This window comes from Juglans regia, chromosome 14, assembly GCF_001411555.2.
Source record: "Juglans regia cultivar Chandler chromosome 14, Walnut 2.0, whole genome shotgun sequence".
Lineage (NCBI taxonomy): Eukaryota > Viridiplantae > Streptophyta > Magnoliopsida > Fagales > Juglandaceae > Juglans > Juglans regia.
The window spans coordinates 13,555,425-13,578,300 of NC_049914.1; the positions used below are offsets into that span (position 1 = coordinate 13,555,425).

At 35.5% G+C, this 22,876-nt stretch overlaps 1 protein-coding gene and 2 pseudogenes across 1 annotated transcript; 1 reads left to right on the top strand and 2 right to left on the bottom strand.

Moving 5' to 3' along the window:
- Positions 1-2,274: 2,274 nt before the first annotated feature.
- Positions 2,275-4,249, bottom strand: LOC108990299 (alpha carbonic anhydrase 7-like). Its single transcript, XM_018964228.2, has 6 exons — positions 4,117-4,249; positions 3,540-3,757; positions 2,972-3,181; positions 2,700-2,867; positions 2,546-2,599; positions 2,275-2,380 (listed from the first exon to the last, which is right to left on the bottom strand). The coding sequence occupies exons 1-6, from the start codon at positions 4,202-4,204 to the stop codon at positions 2,297-2,299; spliced, it is 822 nt and encodes a 273-aa protein (XP_018819773.1). The 5' UTR covers positions 4,205-4,249; the 3' UTR covers positions 2,275-2,296.
- A 4,339-nt stretch (positions 4,250-8,588) lies between these two features.
- On the bottom strand, positions 8,589-12,644 carry LOC108990300 (annotated as a pseudogene).
- A 2,124-nt stretch (positions 12,645-14,768) lies between these two features.
- On the top strand, positions 14,769-15,824 carry LOC108990309 (annotated as a pseudogene).
- Positions 15,825-22,876: the final 7,052 nt, after the last annotated feature.

Consider the following 22,876-nt stretch of genomic DNA (forward strand, 5'->3'; position numbering starts at 1 on the left):
TTGCCTGGTAGAAGTATTTTTGAAAATATTAGTCTTACTCAGGAGCTTATTCATGATATAAACAAGCCTATTAGAGGAGGTAATATTATGATGAAAATTGATTTTGCAAAAGCTTATGACACTATTGACTGGGGTTTTTAAGTCATATTTTGAAAGCTTTTGGGTTTTCCTCGAAGGTTTGTCATTTGTTAGCTCAATGTGTTACTACACCTTGGTATTCTGTGGTTATGAATGGTGTCGCCAAAGGTTTTTTCAAGGGTGGACGTGGTCTCCGTCAAGGAGATCCTCTATCTCCTTACTTGTTCATTTTGGTAGAAGAAGTTCTCTCTCGGTTGTTAAAAAATAAATTTGAAATGGGGAGAATTAAAAGTTTTTCTCATCCTAGGCATGGTCCTGTTATTTCTCATCTTTTATATGCTGATGACATGGTAATTTTTGCTAATGGAGGACGGTCTTCAGTTTCAGAAATTGTTGAAGTTCTTCGTATTTATGCTGAGTGGTCTGGTCAACAGGTAAATAGTGCCAAGTCTTCAATCTTCTTTTCTAAAAGAATTAATTCTGTTAGACGTAGACACCTTTTATTGAATACACAGTTTACGGAAGGGGTGTTCCCAGTCAAGTACTTAGGGGTGCCTATTGTTTCTAGTAGATTAAAGTTAATTCATTTTCAGGATGTTATTCAAAAAATTCGAAAGAAGATTGAAGGTTGGAAGGTGAGTTTTCTCTCCACAGGGGCGAGAGTCATTTTATTAAAGCATGTGTGGATTTTGGGACGCAAACTATTCTGTTTACTTACACCCATACACTTGTTATCCAAATTTGAACGATGGACGCAAACTATCTAAAAGGATTTTGGATCTTAAAAGTGCTTTCATCTCCTCAGCTCTCTTTTCATCCACAACTAGCCTAAAACCATTTTCAAAGCAAACTCAAAACCCTGTAAGGTGCAATTTAGTTGAAAACATTTGAAATAGTAAATTTACATAGATACAGATCTGCCTAAGCCCTCAACACCACACCATACACGTCTATATACACTAAAATAATGCACTTGAGACACAAAGGTAGGATTTTTACCACGCATAAGAGCTGGACAACAAAGGAGGCGTGCGGGAGGTGCTCTTGCGTCCATGGGTTGCTCGTGGTGGTGCTGCATCTTCGTTGGAGGCGGAGATGGCAGCTCACGGCAGCGGGGAAGGCCATTGTAATAAGACAATTGTTGGGGGGGTGTGCGTTGGAGACCCACGAGAGAGAGACCGTGCGAGGGAGACAGATGCGGGAGCTAGGGTGGAGCGACATATGGTGACTGGCGGAACCATAGGTCTGCTGAGGGAGGCGATAGCCATGACTGGAGATGGTGGAGGGGCACGGATCTGCTGCGATCCAAGAGGGAGAGGGAGAGAGAGAGAGAGAGAGAGAGAGAGAGAGAGTCAGCGAGAGGGCAAGGAGTTGAGGAGGAAGACCCACGGTGGCTTGACGGCAAGGGGAGCCGTTCGCGGTGAGCCGTGGCGCAGCAAGGGGGAGAGGCTCGACAGTTGAGAGGAGAGAGAGAGAGAGAGAGAGAGTCGTGGGAGTGTTTTGGGGGGGGGAAAGAATGGAGCGGGAGATTTAATTTTATTAGTATTTGCAGCGGCTTATTATCGCCGCAAATACTTTTTACACTGCCCCAAATGCTAACAACCCAAAATTAAACTGTTGGGCTATTTGTGGCTAGAAAAAGTCGCCGGAAAAAATAATAACCTCGTCACCAAAACTCATTACCCACGAGAGCAATACAAATCTGGTTAAGACTATTTGCGGCGAGGAAATGTCGCCGTAAAAAATTGATAACCTTGTGGCAAAAACTAATAACCCACGAAAGACGGATATTTTTGGTAAGTTTATTTACTACGATTTTTAGTCGCTGCAGAAAGTGTTTATGTCGTGGAAAAAAATTGTTTTCTCATGAAGTTTTACTCGCCAACGTTATCTCGTGGCAAAAGGCTTGTCTTTTTTCACACGAACACTTTTCGTGTCATCAGTTTACTATTTGCCACGATCATGTATCTTGGAAAAAGAATTCGTGGAAAAAACTCATATTTGTTGTAGTGAAATAAATTTAATACATCATGTATATATAATCCGTCCCCTCAATTCTATCCTAGGTTCCATCAACATTCAACACCATAAAAAGAAAATACTAAATGTGATATATATATATATATTTATAAGATTCAAGGGAAACCCTAGACAGTGACTGAAAACGTCGTAATTTCATAGGTTGATGGTTGCATTCGAGCTGTAAAATGATGCGAATTTAATCTTCCACTTCACTTGGTCTATATAGATGCACTGACCGCCTATTTATTGGTTGTAGTGGTCTTGCATTTGTTTCTGAATCCTGCAAAAAATAAGGAACAACCATCGATCTTTACTTACTATATGAATATATACAATGCCCTAGCTCTTGAATTTAATTAATTTGTTGCACTCGAACACTTTGGATATGATATGTACATGTTTGATATATAAAGGAATAGTCGAGTGTGAGAGTGGATATACTCACATCATGAACGGCCACGCGAAGCAGCCTAATTTGTTCTCGTGTAACAGTCCTCACCTGATCATGAGTTAACTTGATCATCAGAATTAGGCCGGGAAATATTTAAATCTTTAATAAAAATACAAGAGTTGGCAAAAAAGAGGAACAAATTACATACCTTTCTCACGATGGTCCATACAATATTTTGAGTACATGGGGGAATTGTAAGGGATCCAATGTATCTGTAATACGTTCTACTGCCTATCTTTATGTTCTTTGGGTCGACGATTCCCACCGCTGTCACGTCTTCGCTGTTACCGGCAACGGCTGACAAGTGATGCCTCATCTGTGCGCAGACATACACAGCACAAGTCATTAGAGAGAGTCTAGAGGGAGGGAGGGAGAGAGAGAGAGAAAGAGAGAGAGAGAGAGTCTTTGATTTTTATTTACCGATGACAAGAAAGAATCAGGGCGTCCAATCCTGTACATAATTCCAACCACAGCAACTTTTCCATCGGAACTCTCATGGACCATGTGCACCTCAAGATCAAACTTCCGGCCATTGATAGTGTGTTCAGAGGGTGAGTGCCAATGGCTTTGCTGGAGTACATATTGAGTACCATTTATTTCAATATATCCTGCGCCGCCTTCCCATTCCAGCTGCATTCACAAACATTAATTAATCAAGAAGAAGAATGGTTACTTACTTCAAAGAATCATGAAAAGGAAGGAAAAAAAATTTGCAGATTTCTTAAGACTTGCGCATGCTCTTTACCAGAAAATCTCACCAAACCCAACAGCTAGCTCGTTGCATTGTTTGTTCTTTTGTGATAATTATTATAATATATGGAAAGAAATATTACTATATCGCTATCAATCCCATGACGTATGAAAATAGATATAATGATTTGTCTTCTAGTTGGTGTATTATATGGAATCGCACTCTATTGCATTCCCATTATTAATTTCATTAATTTCTCTTTAATAATTCCCTCTTGATTGATGATCTTTTGCTTACCATCATGTCATGGCCTCGATTTTTGAGAGTGGCATTAGAGGGACGGTAATTCCGATTAAGTCTCCCTAAATGGGAAACTATTTCCACCCTTTCGTTCAGCAAATCAATCGGAGATTGCATTGATCCATCTTTGCACATGCTCCATTCTGGGTGAATCTCTCCCCATTGAGACGGTCCCTTTCCACTTTTCTCACTGTAGTCAAATTCTCGTTCATCATCTGCACCATTAAGGAAAGGGGTCGGAGTGAATACATTTATGTTATGACAGCACCTTTACTTCACAGATTTACGAAAACAAGGTAAAGACAGATTGTTAAAAGAAAGTGAAAGAATAATGATTATAAGACTGATGAAAATCTAAGTTCTAAAATAAGACTGATGAAAATCTAAGTTCTAAAATATAAGATTACTGAAGAAAACAAGATAGAATTACAGAAACGCCTCGAGAAAAGTGTTTGGAAGCGTCCTGCTGGGTCTAGATATTGTGTTTTGCATGTCGTGTCCATAACATGTTCGATCGTTTGATGGAAACAAAATGGGGATTTCAATACATGAGAAGCATTGGATTTTGGCTTACCAACTTCTTGAGATGTTGCAGGCCGGGATGAATGCAAAACAAGAACAATGAAGAAACAGCAAAACAAGAATTGGGTTACAAGCTTCATCTTTTCGATCTTGGAATTTCCACGATTTTGCGATATGTGTTGGAGAGGTTTGAGCACTCGGATGGGCATATATATACACGTGGAACCAAATCTTTCTACTCGCATGCATTGAAGAAAGGCGTTTGAAAAATATTGAAGTCTTTTACTTGTTTATTTGCCAAATTAATGTCCGGTTTGAAAAATAGGAACATAATGAGAAGTTGCCTCCAACCCCCACCTTTTTTTTCACCAATATTTTAATTAATTACTGTTTAGAAGACGACCCAGGTGGCCTTTCTGTACTTGCGTATAAATTCGGTCTGCACAGTTTTACTGGGGAAGAACACATTATTTTGATCAACGTTTATGGCGGCCGCGACGATTCGTGTTGGAACACTGGGAGCCGTTTATCAGCTTAATTCGTTCTTCCAAAATTAGTCAGTTACGTCGGCTTGGAGTTGGGGGCGTATTGGTGTAAGAAGACTCTTCTTAGAAGAGTCTGAGCTAGCTATCGAAGTGTGTGGTTCGGAAACAAACAAACGAAGGGCCAGGTGGTAGCATAATATATTTAAATGGACACGTGATCATTCCGGCTGGCCCCCAGCAAATAATATAGAATAATTTTTTTTTAATTTTTTAATTTTTTCTAAAATAAGTATGAGATATGTAAATAATAAATAGAACAATTTAATTAATTTAATAAAATAAAAATAATAATAATAATAAATAATTTAAAAATATATAAAATATATAGTGTGAAATAATAAGTATCCTCAATAATAATATAATATAATGTAGAAGTTGGCAATCGATTCTTCAGTGGCAGGTTTTTTATGTTTTTTGATGAAGTGGTTGTGCACGGAGTCGAAAAAATGAACCAGAGCGGACAGATTGCGGACGAAAAGTGTTGCAACTCCAATTTTAAACAATATTATTGAACTCATATTGTCATTGATGTGGATGACTGGTTTTGAGAAACATCTAGAGTATCATCTGTCTCCGTTATGTTTTGTAGAACTTCAAGCTGCTTGAATTCGTTTCTTCAAGTTACGTATATATCTTTGAAGTTTATGCTTCAAACCTCTTCCATGTCCAATAATAATGGAATTAGTTATGCATCCCTCCATTGAAACTAAGTTCTAGAAGACAAATCTCAAATAATTATGCCTATGATAATACTACATTGCCATTTGTTAGAATATATATAGTTAAATAATTAACTTTATTTCTTTTTTTAAAGTAAGTCGGAATTTGACATGATATTTGAATACAATTATGAACTCGAACTTTGAAATCCGAATTTCATCTGGCACCCAATTTGATTATATACTTCACGTGTTTGCTCCATCTATTAATGATTTTCTTGCCAACCTGACCATTGACATTATAATTTTTTCTATACAAATGATGGTTTAATTGTTGAGGAATAATCTCATATTACATGTGTACAAGATTTTTGACATGTTTATAAGGAATTAACCATCATTTCTTATGGAACATGTTTTATAAGTTAAGTTAGACCTATGAATTTCTTCATAATGGTATCAGAACTTGTCACATAATGAATGAGGGCCTATACTACTTACCCTGTGCAAGGACCAGAAAAAAATACTGACTTGCATGTGAGGGAGGGTGTTAAGAAATAATATCATATTGTCTGTGAATAAGGTCTTAGGAAATAATGAATAAATCCTCTCTTGTAGAACCGATTTTATGATACGGGTTAGGCCTATAAATTTATTCATTAGTGGCCCGAATATTTTTAACCCAAATTTATTTTGATTATATGTCAAGTAATTAAATGACCCACATACTCGAATAGCACGTTATGCATTAATTGTTGGGTTCAAAACTTCACATGCATGTGGAACCAATATTTTTCTCTTGCAAGCCAAGGAACCCATTTTAGTCATGTTCACATACAAATTTCAGATAAAACATCAGCATGCTTCAAAGTCCTAAATATGAGATCACAAAAATAGAGCAAAGGCCAAGAATTCAATCCCAATGACCACTTAATTGAGGAATTGATTATATAAAAGTAGTAAAATTTGATTATATATATGGTGGTAGTCAAAAGTTCACACTATTAAGGGTAAAAGCTCTTAACAACTAGAGAAGATCAAGTCGTTGATGAACTGCAAGCTAATTACTAGAATTTTAATGTGTAAATTTCGAAGCTTGAAACAGAGAGACAAGTTGTTGAAGATACGTATACGCTGATGTTTGAAGCAAGACCTCCTGCCCGGCCTGCAAACCCTTATTAATATCTTCCCGGCCATCACGATGATGCAATGCTTGACCCAAAAGCAGAAATGTTGGCGAGTGGTTGGGAAAAGGCTGAAGTAAACTCTGACGTTAGAAGTAGGGACCTCCTCAAATGCTTTGAATTCTTTTGATGGTGATCTAATGTTTGTCGACTCTTCAGGGTGAAAACGGAGAAAAATATATTTTATATTAATTCACAGAATTATTCTTCATTTTATTTTTCAATACTGCATAATGGTGGAGTGCCAGTCTCACGTTCCATTAATAATTTGGAAAAATAACTTTCCATGAGGATTAAAAGAAGATGAGAGCTACAATCATAAAGAAATTAATTATATAAAAATAATTCTATAAAATGATATGGTTTTATCTGATTCGTTAAATCTATTTTATATTTAAAATAATTTAATAATTTGAACAATCACATCAAATCATGTTAATTTGTAGAATTACTTTTATATATTTTTTTATGGCCAAATTATTTTCCTTACAAAAAACACTTGGCCGGTTGAAATTTTATGGATCAATATACACCTTTAAGTCTCCAACGACTGGCCCCAAAGTCCAAACGATCAACATTTGTATATATCTTGGTGGGCAAATTGACTTTTAGTCATTTGACAACAGTACATGTATAATTATTGATTAGTTTTGTTTTAGGCCTTTCATTACATATGGCTTATGTAATGGAATACATCCGATAAAATCAAATCAATAATTTAATTTAATTATTAAGGATATAACTTTTATAATTTCATTATATTTATCACAACTATTTTATGGATTTTTACCTTTTTTTAATAGATAGGACATGCATGCTTTGTATTCATTTCAATTGTAGTAATAAAATTAATAGAGAAATTCTACTCATCAGCCACTATTCATTTATTCTCACACCTCATACCTACAGTTTTATTTTTCATAAGATGTGGAGTAGTGAACAGTATGTACGGCTGATAAGAAGAATTTTTCATAAAAATATAGCATTAAGTCCGAACGTAGGCTCTTATAGTCAAACTACTAACCGGCACTGGTCGATCTTTTGTCTCTCTCATGCTAGCCTGGGTTGCATAGTAAAGTCCTCACAATTCATTTCATCTCATCTCAAAATCCAAACATCACGAACACAAACACTTTTCAATTTCAAGTTTTTCATCTAAATATTGCAACTTTCTCAAACTTCTAAACAAAATACAAAAACAATTCAACTTTTCTAAATTTCAAAACAAATAAAAAATTATATTATAATAATATTTTAACTTTATAATATTTTTATTAAACTTTTTCTCTTTTATTTCTTAAAATTCCATAAAACATATTAATTCAAACAATTTCATTATTATTCACAAATCATATTATCTCATCTCACTATCCAAAATGAGGCCTTCATTGAATTAATAACATTTCTCTTTTTTACAACTCTGTTTTAAATAGATGGTGGTTACGCAAAGTTTTGATAAAAAAATACTTTAATAGTTATCAAAGTGATATTTTTCTTTATTTTGATTCAAAGTAAAATAAGTGATAAAAATATTATTAGTATTTTCATTTCACCATTAATGCATCACATGAAAAAGACCATTCTTTTTCTAATGCATATTATATATTGTTTCATATAGATTATGAGGAATTCTCAGGACGTTTGGTGATAAAATTGGCCTCAGCTTGGTGACAATGTTATTAGATTTTCATTAAGGATAATGCTACTGGTACCGATGGTCCCAACTGATGATGAGCCGATGCAGTGCATTTTCAGTTTTTTTTTTTTTTTTATCTTTCAAATATTTTTTTAACATTCTTAAATATTTTTTTTATAAAAAATACATAAATTAAATAATATTCACTTTCTTAATAACTAAGAAGAAAAAAAAGGAAAGCATTTGGTCAAACCATATCGGTACTAGATCATCGATTCAATAAGGATTTCTCATTCATTAAATAATAATAACATCATAAACAATACTACTCATGAAATTGCTTTAAGAAACAACCAAATTAAGCTGGCACCTTAAAAATACAAATCAATTCATCAAAACTCGACAATGCTTCATTCCTAATTTGACAAACCAGATGATGTTGGAAAGCAAGCCCCGCCTGTTTTTTAGAAGCCAAAGCAAGAAGCCATAGTTGAGAAATTCTATGGACAACCGTCCTTGCGTCTCCGCTGCGGAACCGGCTCCCACGTGGCAGGTAAAAACAATGCCGTTTTGTTTATTTTTCGTTTTCCTTCGTTCCCCTTTCCCATTTGATTTCCCTCCCCGCCTTCAATTTCTTTCCCCATCTCTAAGTCCCCTTCATTCCCTCCTCTGATTCCTTCTTCCCCCCAAATCTCCTTCAACGCGATCCTTGCTGTCATCATCGTGAAAACCATCACTTTCTCTTCAGAGCAGCACGAGTTTAATATCCCATCCATGAAGTTCAATACTCTCGACAAGCTCACACCCGTCGATTTCAACGTAAGAAACCAGAGTCTTCGAAACGCAGCCAAGACGGTGATAATACTGTTTGTATTTGACAAAGGATTCGAGATCAGACTTCACCTTGTATTTGAGGTCGTCTTCCATGGCGATGGTATCAAAGGTGGAAGGGTGCGTAAAGGGAGCAGATCTCCACCTTCCGTCACCACCCCCGCTGCAATGATTGATGGTGATGATCGTCGTCATCCTCACCGCGCTTGATATTCATGTACAGCTTCAGGTCTCGTTGTTTTCTCAGCTCAATTTCATCAGCCACAGAGTGGATATGCTGGAGATACGGTCGGAGCATTATGCACTTGTCCGTCTTTCGAACCTTCAGTACGAAGCTTCCGTAATCGTTTCGTAGCATCTTGTCAGCGTTGGTCCATGTTAATACGACCTCAAGAAAGTTGTCCTTGACGGTCTGGTTGGGGTCGAGGCAGAGAACGATGTCATTAGGCTTCTTGCCAGTGATAATGTTGGGGAAATTAGAGTCTTCGAGACTAGACAAGGAGTTAAGGTAGAAGGAAACTCTTCGATAAAACTGATTCTCTTGCATACTTTCATTGAATTTGGGGACTTTGAGGAACTGGTGAACATGAAAGCAATCTTTGATCCATCTCCACTATTTCTTCATGACAGAAATCAACCCAGTTTTGAATAGAAGCGCCTGAATCAACACGAGAAAACAAACAAGTACTACACCGAGAAGAATCAGGGTTCGGACACCCATAAAAAAAATCTCTTTATGGGTGTTTCGAATTTTCCTTTTGGGTTTTGTGTTGAGCGATCAGAGAGAAAAATATGTGACGAAGAGAGAGAGGTGGACGGGAGAGTGATTGTTTCGCTCCCACCCATTCCCACACAGAATAGAACTGAACTCAGAAGACAAACTCAGGAACTCGATGAGGCTAGGGAGAAGACGATCTTTGGGCCAAGACGAGTCGAAGACGAAGCTTGGGATTCTGCAGCTCAAAGACGAAGCTTGGGATTCTGCAGCTCGAGGACGAAGCTGACGGTGTTTATTTTCATTTCCTGCTTTGCATTTTGTTTCCGTTCTTTTTTTTTTTTTTTTTACTCTGGAACTCAATGAAGCTAGGGAGAAGACGATCTTTGGGCCAAGACGAGTTGAAGACAAAGCTTGGGATTTTGTAGCTTGAAGACGAAGCTGACGACGTTTATTTTCATTTCCCGCTTTGCATTTTGTTTCCATTCTTTGGTTTTTTTTTTTTTAATAAGGCAACTGACATGGCCGTATGCCACATCAGCCACGGGGCCGCGGCGGGGACGCACGCGGTTGTCCATAGAATTTCTCTATTGGAAGTAGGAGTGCTGAGAAGTACTATTAGATAAGAGCGGTGCTACTTTATCACATTCTGCTGCAAGTTACGGTTAATTAGGTTAAATTCACTTTATTTGTTTTTAATTTTTTTATTCATATATTTTTTATTATTTTAATATATTTTTAAAAATTAAAAAAAAATATCAATATATTAATAATCAATTCTTTAACTAAAAAATTAAAAAAATTAAAAAACATAAAATCTCAAAATGAGAATCAACTTAACTGGAGAAAATAATATTTTTCTAGATAAATAGAAAAGAAAATACTAAGGAGATGTTTGGATTCGAAAATTACTTGAGATGACTTAAGATGAGCTGAGATGAGTTGAGATGAATTGTGAATAGTAATGAGATGAGTTGTAAATAGTAGTGAGATTTGTGAGTTAAAGTTGCTGAATAGTAATGAATACTAGTGAGATGAGTTGAGATGAGCTGTGATGACTTGCGAATCTAAACAAGCTAATTCCGAATCCCATATACTGACGTGGCAAGTCAATTTTTATTTATTTTTTCACTTTGATCCCCCCTCCCTTGCTCTCTCTCTCTTCCTTCCCCCGATAGTTTTAATTTTTTTTCTTCCTCCGCTGCTCTCCTTCCCATCTCCCTCCTCCCTTTCTTTTCCAGCCATCGTCGCCGTTGCCGTCGCCCAGAACTTGTGAGAATCGCACCCCCCCGCTGCTCTCCCTTCCTATCTCCGGCCTCCTCCCTTTCTCTTCCAACCCACAACCCGTTGCAGTCGCTGTCGCCGTCGCCGTCGCCAACAACCCACCGCCCATCCCTCTGCCTCTCTCTCCTCCAAATAAAGCAAGAACACAGAGACAACCATCAACCAATAAAGCAAGAATATTGGGTTAAGTAAATAAACTAAATAAACTGGGTAAAAAAAAACACCTTTATTTTCGTCTAATTTTCTGAAGTTTCTCACCTTCGTTGCCAATATTTCCCAACGTCAGGAATGTAACTTCCGGCGACAACGTTAGGGATGACGTCGGCGATCCCTACAAACAGGAAAAAAAAAAAAAAAGAAACGGCAAACCGGAGAATGGGTGGAAAAGTTGGAAAAAAATGCCTCAGAGAGAGAGAGGTACCTGACGTTGGGTTGTTGAAGAAGTTTGCAGAGGCGTTGGATTGCTGAAGAAGTTTGCAAGGACGTTGGCCAGGAAAATCTGTGAAATGGTATGGACTCGATAGACGCTGGGTAGGTGAGTGTCGACTGTTCAGTTTCTGACGCGGCTTAAATACTGTCACGTGGGATCTGCATAGGAAAAATATTTACATCACTTATTATTTATACATATTCAACACATTTAGTATATTAAATTTAAAAAAAGAAAATTAAATATATAATATATAAATAATATAGACTGATGCATAACTGCATATATGCAGCAGCTCTGAAAATGTCATGTTTGCGCACAAAATAAAGGACGTGGAACTCATTTCTTAAAACGCGTGTTATATGCATGCAGTTCCACGTTTCGCGTGTACACCGTACATGCATGTACGTACGCGGTTAGGTTATAATTTGAAAGTCTTTGTGCATGCATGGATGAGTTGGCAAAATAAGGTCCATTTCAAATTTTCACCGTGCTCCCAAATTTCTAAGTTGAATAAAAAATTTTAATGAGTGGCTGATAGAAGAAACTGAAGCCTTTTTTGCGCAATGCATCTTTTCTAATTTGTAGGGTAGGAAGAGTAATTTTTTCGTAGCTATATAATATATTATATATAGTACCTAGGTTAAGCTTAGAAATATTTTAATTATAAAAAAATTTTTTAAAAAAAAATTTATAAATTAACATAATTTAATATTATATATAAGATCATACAATTATTTTTATTATAAATTAGATATAATATATCACATAAAATTAAATTAAATTATAATTTTATTCTATGAGATCTCTTTATGAATATAACAAACACTATTAATCTAAATAGTTTGGTTTATTTCTAGCTCGTCAAATCACATTTTCGATAAATGTTGTACCCATATGTTTAGGATGAAAGCATGCATATATAGACCTTTGATTTAGCAAAAAACAATGAGTAAAAAAAATTAAATTGACAAAATCAAAGCATGCATTTAGTATTTAATTCGGATAAAATAGAAATGATCATTATTATTTTGACTGATCTGATCAAAATTAATTATAATGATCCGCGAAACCGATTTGAACTTGAATATATTTTATTGAGTAGCTGAGAAAAAAATTGAAGCGTTTATTTTGTGCAATGAATGTTTTTAGGGTCACAAGAGTTCATTTTCTTGTACTTGGCTATATGCGGCATACAGCGGTAGGCTCAGTTTTTTTGGTTTATTTCTGGCACGTCAAAAATCACTTTCCAAAGAAACGATTTACTATTAATCTAAATTTACAGTACTTCGCCATTGTATGTTTATTTTATTTAAAAAAAAATAAATTGATAAAATAAAACGTATGTAATTCATAATAAATTCATACTCTCCGTTCCAAATTATAAAATAATTAGAAAAAATTATTATCTTGAGAGATCTGGTACTACAATTAATTAATTTCTGTTCATCCTTGCAGATTTTTTTCCTTCGCTAGTACTCCTTTTGACCTTGCATCAAATTTCTCTCTTTGCAAATGTTATGGACTACGATTAATTTCTTCCTTTTGTTGTTCGTTAATGTCGGCCCGTCGTCGCCTGTGTTTGAGAAAGTGGCAGAGCCCCATGGAAACGAGGGAGCAGTAGACCCTAAAGCCACACGAGAAATAAATAAAGAGTAATGTTAGAGAGAAGCTATTATAGCAGTGTACATTTTGCACTTACTGTCACTACAAGGTTCAACGATTTTGCCAGCGATACATAATCGCTGGAAAAACACAACAACTCGCTGGGGTATATATATTCCAGCGATTTTTTAATCGCTGGAACTTCGCCGGTATTAACGCACCACTTTAGATCTACTGCAACGGATATCAAAACTCGCTGCCATATATTAATATCCCGGCGATTTTTTTTTCGCTGCTGATCACAAATTAATCGCCGCTAATTCAAAATAGGATTCTGCCATTAAACGCTGCGATAGATTATTAGCAGCGTTTACTACGCGCCGCTATAAATGACAAATATCGCTGCCAAATATATTTGCCATCCACTCCACAAAATCGTCGCAATAGGAAAATCGCCGTATTTTTTCATAATGCAGCGATTAATTATCGCTGCTAGATCAATATATCGGCGATTTATATATCGCCGCCATATTATTCATAGTATATAGCAGCGAATACTATATCGCTGCTATATACTATTATACGGCGATGTTTCACTCGCTGCGAATTGGTTTTCAAACAGGTAATTATATGGCGGCGATATATTAAATCGCCGCCATATAATTAAAGGCAGCGAGTTTCCAAGATCGCCGTAATATACGTTCTGCTACATAAAGGTATTTGCGGTGAATATTTAGTCGCCGGTATTGAAATTTAGTAGCGATTTGTACATCGCTGGTTTAGGTGAATTTAAGCGTACAATGGGGTGGTCTATAGCGGCGAGTAAAAATTCGCCGCAAGATGCACTTAATTCGCCGCTAAACCTCAATTCGTGTTTAATTTTCCTGGGCTTTATTTTCTTTCTAAGCCTGGTTTTTAGTTGTTCCTAAATGCACCATTCATAATCCAAACTCATTCATTCAAGTTGCTAATCAATTTAACATGCAAAATAAACACATAATCTTCATTTCCAAGCCCATCAATAAAATCCAAACTCATATATATTACAATGGGGTGGTGTATTAATGTATTCTCATATACAAACTGAGCTTTTATCCTTAATAATAAATAAGCATCACAATCAGCCCGTTACATGGGCACCAGACACAGCACAACAGAAGACATTAGGAAACCTGGCCAAGGTCATAGCTCAAAGATATCCACCATAACTCCACCCATACAACCCAATATGGCCAACTTTAGCAAGCCCTCGTTTAAATGTGGGGCGCGGCTCCAGTCAGCTCATCATCAGCATAAATCTGGCCAGCCTTGTATTTTAAAGAGCCTTCATTAAGCCCACGTCGAGCAGTTCCTCTATTGTCCATCTGTACAAATGGTAAGAATATATAAAAAATCATGAGCATTACGCCTATAAATTTTTCAAAATAAGTAGTATGATGTTGGATAAGACCTGCTCGAGAAGCAAGTAGAAGATAGCTTTTATCAATATGTTCGACAAAATGAGTGGAGTATCCACTATCCACTATCCACTCCAGACTTATGTTTGACACCTCAAAACATGTGGAGGATCAGGATTCCAGACTTGACAAAAAAAGGGGCTGGATTGGAATATTTTTTTTATAAGTGGGTTAGATTTACAATATCTAAGCAACACATCCAGTTTTGGACAGGGAAAGAAACCAGGAACAAAAATAAGATCCTATATATCTATATATATATAGATATATAAAGTCTTTTATATATATATATATGCTTTTGCCTTGATCTGCATATATATCTATATATCTATATATCTATATATATAGATATAATCACTCTCATTTCATTGTTACCCTGATCCTCTCCCTCCTTCTCCTTTCCAGCTTTCTCGTCCTTCAAATTCTTCCCTATATTTTAAACAACTTGAGTTTGATATCTCATTCTTGATTGAGAGATATGGGGGAAGAAGCTAAACAGGTGATATTTTTGTATTTTTCAAGTGTTTCTAATTCATTCCCATGCGTTTTGACTATTTTCGGGCTGCATTTAATTTGTCCTAATATTGGTTGATTGTTTGTTATTTGTATATGGTAGGAACAAGCTAAGGCAGAGGCTCAGCCATAGGAGAAGAAGATCAGAAAACAGAGGAGAAGAAGGATCAAGAGAAGCCCTAGGAGAAGGAAGAGCCAAAATCACCATCTAAATTTTTTGTCTTGTACGTGGACTTGCATTGTGTTGGATGTGCCAAGAAGATTGAGACTTTATAATGGGAATTAGAGGTTCCTCTCTCTCTCTCTCTCTCTTTCTCCACCCCCCCCCAAATTTTATTTGTATATTTAATCCTGTTTATGGATGGTATCAGGAGTGGAGGGGGTTGAGGTAGACATGGCTAAAAAGAAATAAGTGACCATAAAGGGAATAGTGGAGCCTCAAGCTGTGTGCATGAAAATCATGAAACTCCCAAAAAGAAGAACCAAAGTCCTATCCCCATTGCCAGCATCTGAGGGTGAACCCATCCCAGAAGTTGGAGCTTCCCAGGTCTAATGCAGTATCTTTACTTAGAACTGAAGAAAGAAGTTAAAAGAAAAAAACAAATAAAGTTCTCACTTTTTTGCCAATATTCTTAACTCGCATGCATGTATGTGGTTTTGTGCTCTAGGTTTCTGGATTAATAACAGTGGAACTCATTGTTATTAAAATACTGTGAGGCCTGTGCTGAACAACTTAAGAGGAAGATACTCAAAATGAGAGGTACTATATATATACGTCATTGATCATGAGGAGGGTATGAAGAGAATGATGTACTATTACGAGCCAGTCTATGTGATGGAACGAATCCCACCCCCTCAGCTCTTCATCGATGAGAATCCCAATGCATGTTGCATTTCATAATTAATTAGTAGTGTTATCATCATTATGTTCATTTTTATTATAATATAAAAATATGCTGTGAGCCTGTGATCATATATATGATCATGTAAAGTGTTCGACATGAGCAGCAGCTAGCAGCACTAGTACCAGTACTACTACTACTACTACTACTCGTGATGAGAGTTTTAGGGAAGTTCGGGGTAGTACTGTATGCATGTGAGGTCTCAAATCAATGTAATTAGATGCAAAATGATTAATAATATATATCATTCTGTATATCTTTATATGATATTATAGATCATACCTGCTAGCTTATATATATATATATATATATATATATATATGAGCTGATATTGACCATGCATTCAATCAATCTGATAATTAAACCTAATATCTGCACATATATTGCTTTGGTAAATGCATTTGCTAGGGAAGGACTTTGTGAGAAAGTGGAAGAGATATTTGAGCAGCTACAAGAGTCTGGGCACGAGCCAGATGTGTATGCTCAATTAGAAAACCATGTCTTAGCCACTAAAAGTAAATTTCTCTTGAAGTAAAATAGATTTTTAATTAGGAATTTAACTCAATTAAATTAAGAATATTAATTAGTCCTTAAACAGGTAATATTGTGCGGTAGTTGAAGGAAAAGATACATGTGCAGACACATACTTAAGCCTAAAAGTTCAAGTATATAGATTAAACCTGATCATGTATCAACCCTTTTACTTTAAAATTGTGCAACTCAACACTCACATATGTACCATAACAAGGTCAATAGACCTGGAAAGAAAAACAACTTAAAGGCATCGAAACTCTATGGAAAATCTATTAATTCATTCGCTCTTTATTATATGATAGAGAAGGCCGAAGGAAACTTTTAGAACTGAGCATTACAACAAAAATCCAAAAATTGACTGAAAAAACTAACAAGCACAACATCAATCAACAAAATGACATATTCATCACGTCGATTCAACAAAAGCAGTAGTTTTCCAGCCCAACTTTCTGCATCCGATGCTAAGCATGCAGAACACAATAATATATCACTACAAGAAAGGAAGTAGAACCCAACATACCTCATCAAATTCCATCTGAAAGGGTTGATAGTGCCCTGCTGCAGCAATGCCTCCAATCTTTCTTGCCAGAAAATCTGAAAGTCCAGCTCCTATGTTGTTGCTAAATAAAGAGCGGTAGTATACTTCATAGGCTCAACTGATCCATTCCCTACGACCTCCTCACATTTTCTTCCAAATGAGTTGGATGTTTGGGAAGCAGAAGGGAGAAAATCATCATCAGACGATAATTTAATCCATTACTTGTTGTGTATAGAAACCAAAGTACATATTAATACCTGCATGGTGTTCAGCTCTAGCAACCATCCCCTTTGAAGCTTTTGACATAACAAGGAAAGCCACTGCTACACATGACAACTGAAGTTTAATGAGAAACTTCATGATTATTTGTCAATCAGTTGCCCAATGGCACCCCCTTCCTCTTAAAAATGAAAAATAGTAGAATATGCATTAATGTGAGAAATATTAAAGGGAAATTGCAACGCCTTACAAATTACATAGTAACACTCCTACTTAGCAAACCATAACAAATTGTACATAAAATTATAGATTACCATGATTGCGTTTCCAATCAACTTTATTATAATCCAATAATTCTCTATATACCCAAACCATAGGATCAATACACCACAATGTGGTCCAACCCTCAAAGCCTTTTAAGCTATACAGATTCCATTATGTTATTACACAAATGGTCAGCTCAATGAGAGAGAGAGAGAGAGAGAGATCAGTGCAAAAGTAGTCATATTTACTAGAATTTCCAAAGCGACAAAGCTAGTTAAACTACATACATAATTGTAGAATCCCAATGTCATTTTACACGGGAAAAAAATAAAACACAAGTTGTAAGTAAACTTTTACAGAGCAGGGAAAAGGTGTCGGAACTTACTCTCTCTCTCTAGCCTTATGCTTCTCTTCCAAAACAAGTAATTCCTTCTCCTTCATCTCAAGGAAGCTTCTCAGAATGTCAGCCTTCTGTGATTCAAATATATATAAAAAAAAAAGGAATTATGTATAAAACTATCAATGAATTATTCATCGGGTTCGGAAAACAAAGTTGCTAGAAATATATTTAACACTTCACTTGTACAAGTACATTTTATGGTGGATAACTCCAAATGATCCAAATGATACTAACCTCATTCTGTATATCTTGGGGTTGATATCATCATCAATATCTTCATCACTCACGTTCCATGTTGTTTCCTCCTCCCCATGAAATATCCACTGCGTGTAATTTGGGTTGATCCCTTTCATAAACAAATGAGTTTCCACCTCAAATATAGGCAGCCACAGATTGTTAAGGCATGCACGACATGGACACCGGATGCGATCCCTTCCACTTGCATGGTTTCGTGCTTGTGCGAGGAAATATTTAACGCCTTCGGCGTATGCAGATGATACAAGCCTATCGGGATCATTCATCCAACTTTTGTCCATCTGAAGCACGATATGGGAGGGGAAGAAAGTTAGTTAAGCATGGCAACCTCTACAACTAAGTTCGATGAAAAACTCACCATAGTGCGCATTCACGTTTAGAAGAATGAATAAGAAGTTGTTTGAAGAAGAGAATTGGAGGCACCTAGTTCACTCCATAAAAAGCATAGTAGAAGGTGGTTGAGACACTAGTCTTTTAGAGCGTGGCACTAATGGGAGTAACCTTCACGTGGAATTCAGGAAACTCATCATGTCAGACTGTGAAGGATGTTATAGAGGTTGCCAGCTTATTTAAAGAGCATATATGTGTGGCACTGTTTTGGTATTGCATACCAAAGGTTAGTGTAATATAGTTTATTTAAAGAGCATATGTACTTGGGCAATGCCTATTTACTTGTATTATTAAAAAAAATTTACACTTCTTGAATCAGAAGCTCACGCTTTATTATGTTGTTGAAAATTTCCATTTCATTCTTTGAGGTGGGTGAGTTCGGATTTATGTTTTCATCTATGGAAATTACAATTCCAATCGGTTGAGTATCTGAATGTTCGTTTGTGAGGCCATCACACTGACCAATTTTTTTAATTTGGTCGGCAGAACCTGCTTATCTACCTTATATATGATAATACTGTTTTAGGCAACTCCTTATAATACTTGTCCAATATATATAATCTAAGAAAATACATTGTTTAATCCAAGGATTAAAATATAGATGCATTAAGCAGTACTTAACTGAATTGAGTTTCTGACTTGGTAATAATTGTTTTTTGGTTTGCATGCAGAATGACTTTTGATTGACATCTTTTGCATGGTCTTGCTTAAGGGAAAGCCCTTGAGTACTTTGTTGTTGTTTTATATCTATGAGCTGTGTTATTAAGTTAAGTAAATTTATATAAATCATAGCACTGACGACTCTAACTCAAATTCAAATTAATTAATTAGCCATACAAGGAAAAATACCTTTACCGGCAAACAACATCACCCAAAGTACAAAGAACAAACAGCATGTGAAATTGTGAAAGTAGTATATGGTTTATGATTAGATGGATTATCTAATAATAAACCATATATATTAACCAATCAAAGCTATGTCTAGCATATATAATAACACTCACAGCAAAACATCCATCTATATTTTGAGAATTCATGAAATGAAAGGAAGAAGGAATTACGGACGTGTATGGGTATTCGTTACCTTCAATCCTCAATACAAATTGTTTCAGCTCACCCCTGGGTGAAATGGCTCACCAATAACTGAGAGTCGGGCTCAACCAAGTGCTTTTCAATCAAAATGACAGCACATCCGTCCTACAATCTGCACCCAAAAATGCAACATAAAGTGTCAGATTAAATCTTAATATAAGAGCCTAACACAAACGAAATCACAAAACAAAAGGAAAATATACAAATAAAAGCAAACAAATATAGGAGTAATGATTTTAATCACAAGCTACAATGCATAAACCAACGCTCTAATTTCAACTAGAAAGCACGTTCCTTACATCATGTCAACTTAGGGAAAATCAACTAACAAGCACAACATCAAACCCTAACGTCTATCCATACTTAGCACTAAGCCAAACTTTAAAAGTCCTTATTCCAAGCATACTACACAAATAACTAGAGCATACATTCTTTATTGCATGTTTGCTGTCCAATAAAGGCCGTCGGGTTTTGTACATGAAAGATAAATGGATGGAAGCAACAATTGGGTTGAGTTCCCCTAAGCAAACAAACAATAGTTTTTTATCACATATTATATTTAATAATAATAATTTAAAGGTATTTTCTTAATTACAAAAAGCACATACATATTTGGTGAGAGGAGTGAGAAATGAATATATAGTGTTTGGCTAAGTTACTATACGAAAAAAAATTTAGTGAGTTACTGAAATTAGTTCTATTTAAATTTATCCCCACATGCTTAATTCAATGTGGGGTAGTTTTAAATGTCTTGTTAGCTAAATTTAGTTGAAGTTAGATTTTATCCAAACCAATGAGGATGTTCTAATTAAGTGGCCAGTAGTAGTCCAGGTTGAATGACATGACTACACCTTACCAAATATAAGATTCAACTTTATTTTTGGAATTCAATGAAAAAAAGAAAGTTGCTATGTTGACACTATCGGTAGATTCGGTACTGCAAAGTCTAAAGCTGGAATTTATATGCTCAACAGAAGACATTTATAATTGCATTTTTATGACTGTACGCGTTTGGTCAGCACAATATTATAAATGGAAATTAAATAGTATGACGAGACCTTTTTGTTACGTACTCTATTAGGCAACAGAAATATACACATGATCAAGATATCCAGCAGCAGATCAGGGTCCCAAAATTAGCAGCATCACACAGAGTACACACACCAAAACCAACTAGCAACACCTATATATTTCACAAGCACCTAGCTAATCGAGTACATGATACATATCAAGATCTTTTATTGTTTTTATCTAAATTTGAAGATCGGGAAAGAAATAGATATACAATTTATCTTACGTGTCTATCTTTTCCCTCTTCTACACCAAAAATCAAGGAAACCAGAAATTGCCATATCCATTTCCCAACATCGATCAATCATTACCTCCTAATGATTGGTTGTAGGGGAGAAAAAGGAAGCCAAAAAAATAAATGATAATACTGAATAAATTATAATTAAAATATGGGGGCCATATAAACATGAAAATATCCTTAAATTAATCTGCTCTCTTACCAATTGAGCATAGGACCAATGTCCATATATATATAAAGTCTATATATATATATATATATGAATATAGACTCTATAATTGAGTGAGCTGATATGAACCCAACATATATGGGGGGGTCTACCAAGCCTATATAATGAGATGAACTACACAAAAAAGCTTGAAGATGTAATCATGATTTAATATTTCATGAATAACATGACTAACTAGTCTTATAAGTCGGTGACAAAGTTAGGGAATCACATCCAAATGATTATTAATTGGATCACCCTATGTACCAAGAGAGAGGGGAGAGAGAACTCTTTGGAGTACTGAAGATGTCCAGCAAAATGATGCTGGATTGGACACAGTAACGCTAGTTGTACGTGGGTCCCAAGTATATAGTGGTTCGGATGGTGGCTGTTACGTGGAAGGAATCTAGTGGCTCTTTGTCTCTATATATATGTTACTGAAAATGGGACAAATACCAGTCCAAACTGACAAGGTTTTCGTCCATGATCATGATGTCAAGAACCAAAAATCAGTCTATTAAGTAATATCTAAACAGAATATGGGTAGAACCAAATATTAATATATATATATATATATATATTAATTCATGAATTGAATATTTGTTTTTCATTAGTACTAATTAATTAGGAGGATGATTTCCAATCATTTAGAGGGTTAATTACTGAATTTTTTAATTAATCATGTACATGTGTATTACACAAGTACTCATCATGTGAAGTTAGATGGAGTAGAATATTAACGTGAAAACAGAATCCATATATTCAATAGTGATTATATTTCATGCATTTCGATCATTTAATCCATATATACCAGCACCATATATGTTGCAAGATAATCCCCAATATTATCCCTTAGTATATCATGAATCTCAAAAGAAATTTGCGATAATTGAGGGAAAACAGAAAATAAATTAACTCGAAACGATATGAAAGTAATTCGGGGGAAAATATTGAATTATGAGCTTTCTACACAAAGAAATGAGAGGGCTGTGGACTAACAATCATCATGCATGTAAGAGATCATGCATAAACAATGGGGCTAACATGAAAACAAACAGTAATAATAAGAAAAAAAATACTCCAATAGCATGATCATATTGGAATGATACATAATTGCTCAATTAATATTTCAGAATGGACTTGATTAATATTTAGGGAGTACTATATAATTGATACATATACCCAAATGGAAGAAAAAATCTGTTGTGGTGATATTTCTCTCCAAAAAAGAAGTCATTGTAAGCAACTTATCAAACTCTCGACAAGATAATGTATTTCTAATTTTAAGAAAAATCTGATTGCTTCAGTCATGAAAAAGAGCGAGCTTCTTAGTTATACCAAAAGAACTAGTCAAAGTTATAATTGGAGTTCCAAGGTCAAAGTGTCTCATTATGTTTTCTAACTTGATTCAAACTGAAGTTTGAATCCAATATTTCCAAACCACCACAATAGCATGCACTTTGTAACAAAAGTGAGAGAAGATCAGACTCAATACTCGTTCATCATGATCAGCTAATTAAAAAGCTAAAATAAGCTGGACAAAAAAATTAAATTAATTATTTCTAATAATTTTCACCGGCTGCGTTTTCATTTCCAGATTTTGTGGTTCTCTCACTTTGTTAACAGTACGTACAGTCGACGCTAATAAAACATTACAGATCAGATATGAAGGGACGAAAGACACTTAGATTACACGTTTGAAGCCACTAAGGGAGAAGCAGACAAGAAAAATCTCTTTTAATTGTGCTCTTGGTTATTGAGCAGTAGGCAGTAAAGCTCCCGAAAAACATATATATTATTAATTTCAGCATCATGTTTCCAAAACATCAAATATATCCAATC